The sequence below is a fragment of the Notothenia coriiceps genome, unplaced genomic scaffold (genome assembly GCF_000735185.1).
Source record: "Notothenia coriiceps isolate Sejong01 unplaced genomic scaffold, NC01 NC01_scaffold00002004, whole genome shotgun sequence".
Classification (NCBI taxonomy): Eukaryota; Metazoa; Chordata; class Actinopteri; order Perciformes; family Nototheniidae; genus Notothenia; species Notothenia coriiceps.
Window position 1 is genome coordinate 1 of NW_011334705.1, and position 4,162 is coordinate 4,162.

Sequence of the window (4,162 nt, forward strand, 5' to 3'; positions counted from 1 at the left end):
CACAGGAAGTCACCTTTACTACTCTAACATCACACACCTGCACACAGGAAGTCACCTTTACTACTCTAACATCTCACACCTGCACACAGGAAGTCACCTTTACTACTCTAACATCTCACACCTGCACACAGGAAGTCACCTTTACTACTCTAACATCAAACACCTGCACACAGGAAGTCACCTTTACTACTCTAACATCTCACACCTGCACACAGGAAGTCACCTTTACTACTCTAACATCTCACACCTGCACACAGGAAGTCACCTTTACTACTCTAACATCTCACACCTGCACACAGGAAGTCACCTTTTCTACTCTAACATCTCACACCTGCACACAGGAAGTCACCTTTACTACTCTAACATCTCACACCTGCACACAGGAAGTCACCTTTACTACTCTAAGATCACACACCTGCACACAGGAAGTCACCTTTACGACTCTAAGATCACACATCATCTTAAATTACACATTTTAAGCTTCAAATACATTACTGCAGGATCTCGGGTATTTGAAATGTACGGTACCGTATCTCGGCGATGCATCGACTCAGGGAGCTGATACTCGGACTGAGCCATGGAGACTACCTGATGATTAATTGGTGGGAAAATGGAGACATTTGGACAATGTCAAATTTGTATTGGTCTTACAGGGCCTTCAAACTTGGTACAGGGACACGTCAGGCCTTTGGATCACAACCACACAGTTTGGGGCCCTTTGGATCACACCCACACAGTTTGGGGCCCTTTGGATCACACCCACACAGTTTGGGGCCCTTTGGATCACACCCACACAGTTTGGGGCCATGCTCACCTGTTGACCCCATGAACACACTTAGGAAATATACATGTCCATGTCCACTTCAAATACATTACTGCTCTGTCTCAGGTATTTGTAAGTGGCCATATCAACATTGCAATGGGCCAGGAAGCTGAGACTTGAACTGTGTCATGCCTCCAGCCCGTGGATTGAGTGTGTCGATTTTGGAGATGATTGTAGAACCTTTGAGTTTCTGACCTTTTCAAACTCATTTCTGAAAAACAGGTCAAATATAAAGTTCTTCTGATTTGCATGACATTTGGTATAGTGATAGAAGAGGCCTCACAGGTGACCAATTCAAAGTGACATGCATGTAGCCCCTGGCATCTTTGAAATATGACCTTGTACTTTTCAAATACCTAACTGCAGGAGCTCAGGTATTTGAAATGGTCATATCTCCACAATGCAAAGGCACTGGGGGCTGTTACTTGAACTCTGTAATGCATCCAACCCACGGTTTCAGTGGTGTGAAAAAAAAATGGAATGAAAAATGAAATGTTCCCCACCCTTTTTAAGCACACGTTCTTTCAAATAGTGTTGCTATGATTGATCCATCGCCACCTGCAGCCCCGGGCCTCGTGGAGGTATCACCTTGAACTTGGCACTATGTTCCCTCACATTAAGCTTGATATCCCCTCAGACAGCAGCTTCTTGTCTGGGAGTCTCAGTTCCTTTCCCCCCCCCGGACTGTGTTTCTCTAATAGCGGCCATTATCAGCTTCTTTACCTCAGTAATCACTTCCTGCGCCTCACAGGGAGCAGCTGATCACTACCTGCAGATATCTGTGAACAGGAAGTGTCTAAGCAGTGATATCAGGTGATTTTAATGTCTCACAGCTGATGGCGGTCCACAGGTAAAGTCCCAGAGGGCCTTGCAGCGTCTCGTAGGGCCGTCCGAAGGCGTTGAAGAAGAAGAAGCCGGAGGCCACGGAGGAGAAGAGGACCACCACACCACAGAAGAAGAGGACGCTGACATGGAGGCCCACTGGGATGGCGCTCAGCAGCTCTGGGAAGACTGGGAGGACAGACACTGTGAGGAGAGACGAGTCATGGACATCCACACAGAACCCAGTTCATCTCACACAGAACCTTAACGTGAGGGAACCAATGTGTCTTTAGGGAACTTAACACCAGGAACTTAAAACCTTACACAAGGACACTTGAAACTTAACGCTGGGGAACACAACATTTAATACCAGGAAAAGAGGGAAAAGGAACATAATCTTAACTTAAACTCAAACCCTAACGCCAGGGAACTCGATAGTAAACACGAGGGAACGTCAGACTTAATGCTTATGAATTAAAAACCCAACATTATCTTCCATCGAACACAAACAATGGAACAAATATCAAACCTCACACCAACCACGAGAAACTCAAAACTGAGAGCGAGGGAACTTTGAATTCATGAAATAAAAGACCCCTAACATCTCAATGCAAAGCATGAGGAGTACTGCAGCACTGTGTGTACTGTGTGTTCCACGGCATTCCAGATCAGAGGAAATATTTCTGTGTGTGTGTGTGTCTCTGTGTGTGTGTGTGTGTGTGTGTGTGTGTGTGTGTGTGTGTGTGTGTGTGTGTGTGTGTGTGTGTGTGTGTGTGTGTGTGTGTGTGTGTGTGTGTGTGTGTGTGTGTGTGTGTGTGTGTGTGTGTGTGTGTGTGTGTGTGTGTGTGTGTGTGTGCAGTGGAGCAGTAACAGCAGTTATTTCCGCCGGCTGCTCTCAGTAATGAGACTTGGCGTCACAGAGACTCTTCATACTGTCCCTGAAAACAAACGGCTATATGTATATATAATATTAAGTACTTCACTGTGTATTATGTATTATGTAGAGTACTTCATCCTGTATTATATATAACAAGAACTACTTGTCACAACGTGTTAGGCATATAAAGCTGTGTGTGAGGAGGCAGCAGGAGGATCTGTTAGAGATGAATTATTGAAGAGTCAGAAACACTTTAAATGATTAATGAGAGACAGGTGAGCCGCACACAGGTGAGCCGCACACAGGTGGGCCGCACACAGGTGGGCCGCACACAGGTGGGCCGCACACAGGTGACAACAAACAGGGAGTCACACAATGAGACCCTCGGTTCCCAGGAGGAGATGCTCACATATACTCTGCATATAATATAAAGTGTAAGTACATATATCAATATATTAGTACTCACAGTTTAGAGGCGCGGCCCCCCAGCCTCCTCTACATGTATATATAAAGTATATATATATTAGTACTCACAGTTGAAGGAGGAGGCGCGGCCCCCCAGCCCACACTGCCTCACCCTCCTCCCCCCCAGCAGGCCATAGCTCAGCTCCCCCCTGAACTTCTCCAGCTCGGGCCCCGAGGCGTTCACCAGCTCGGCCCCCGTGAGGCACAGCACCGACCCCCCCACCCAGAGGGGGAGACCTGAGACCACCGCTGAGAGGAGGCCTGATGAGAGGGCCAGGACCCCCGAGAGAGAGAACAGGAGCGTCTGCTGCAGGGAGGGCATCCTGAGAGAGAGAGAGAGAGAGAGAGAGAGAGGGAGAGAGAGAGACAACAGGAGCGTCTGCTGCAGGGAGGGCATCCTGAGAGAGAGAGAGAGAGAGAGGATACACTCCTTGTGTGGAGGCGCCCCCTGGTGTTTATTACATCACATTACCTTCAGCTGAGGCTTTGATCCAGAGACAAGAAGTGCATAAACCACAAAGAAACAAAGCAGGTCCACATGTCTGTGAACCAACCAGAAGAATGCATTAGCTTCTCTTAGAGCCAATCCTGTGTCGGTGCTAAGTTTAGTTTTAACGAGACGCAGTTTTCAGTCTGAACGTGTCTCTGATGTCCTGATATCAGGAGGAGGTTTCTGAGAGACTCTGATAACTACAGCTCAGACTGAGAGACTCTGATAACTACAGCTCAGACTGAGAGACTCTGATAACTACAGCTCAGACTGAGAGACTCTGATAACTACAGCTCAGACTGAGAGACTCTGATAACTACAGCTCAGACTGAGAGACTCTGATAACTACAGCTCAGACTGAGAGACTCTGATAACTACAGCTCAGACTGAGAGACTCTGATAACTACAGCTCAGACTGAGAGACTCTGATAACTACAGCTCAGACTGAGAGGCTCTGATAACTACAGCTCAGACTGAGAGACTCTGATAACTACAGCTCAGACTGAGAGACTCTGATAACTACAGCTCAGACTGAGAGACTCTGATAACTACAGCTCAGACTGAGAGGCTCTGATAACTACAGCTCAGACTGAGAGACTCTGATAACTACAGCTCAGACTGAGAGACTCTGATAACTACAGCTCAGACTGAGAGAGATAACTACAGCTCAGACTGAGAGACTCTG

The 4,162-nt window shown here is 47.2% G+C and overlaps 1 protein-coding gene across 1 annotated transcript; it reads right to left on the bottom strand.

Moving 5' to 3' along the window:
- Positions 1–1,226: 1,226 nt before the first annotated feature.
- Positions 1,227–3,697, bottom strand: LOC104965049 (clarin-1-like). The gene is made up of 2 exons (XM_010793993.1): positions 3,057–3,697; positions 1,227–1,834 (listed from the first exon to the last, which is right to left on the bottom strand). The coding sequence occupies exons 1-2, from the start codon at positions 3,382–3,384 to the stop codon at positions 1,620–1,622; spliced, it is 543 nt and encodes a 180-aa protein (XP_010792295.1). The 5' UTR covers positions 3,385–3,697; the 3' UTR covers positions 1,227–1,619.
- Positions 3,698–4,162: the final 465 nt, after the last annotated feature.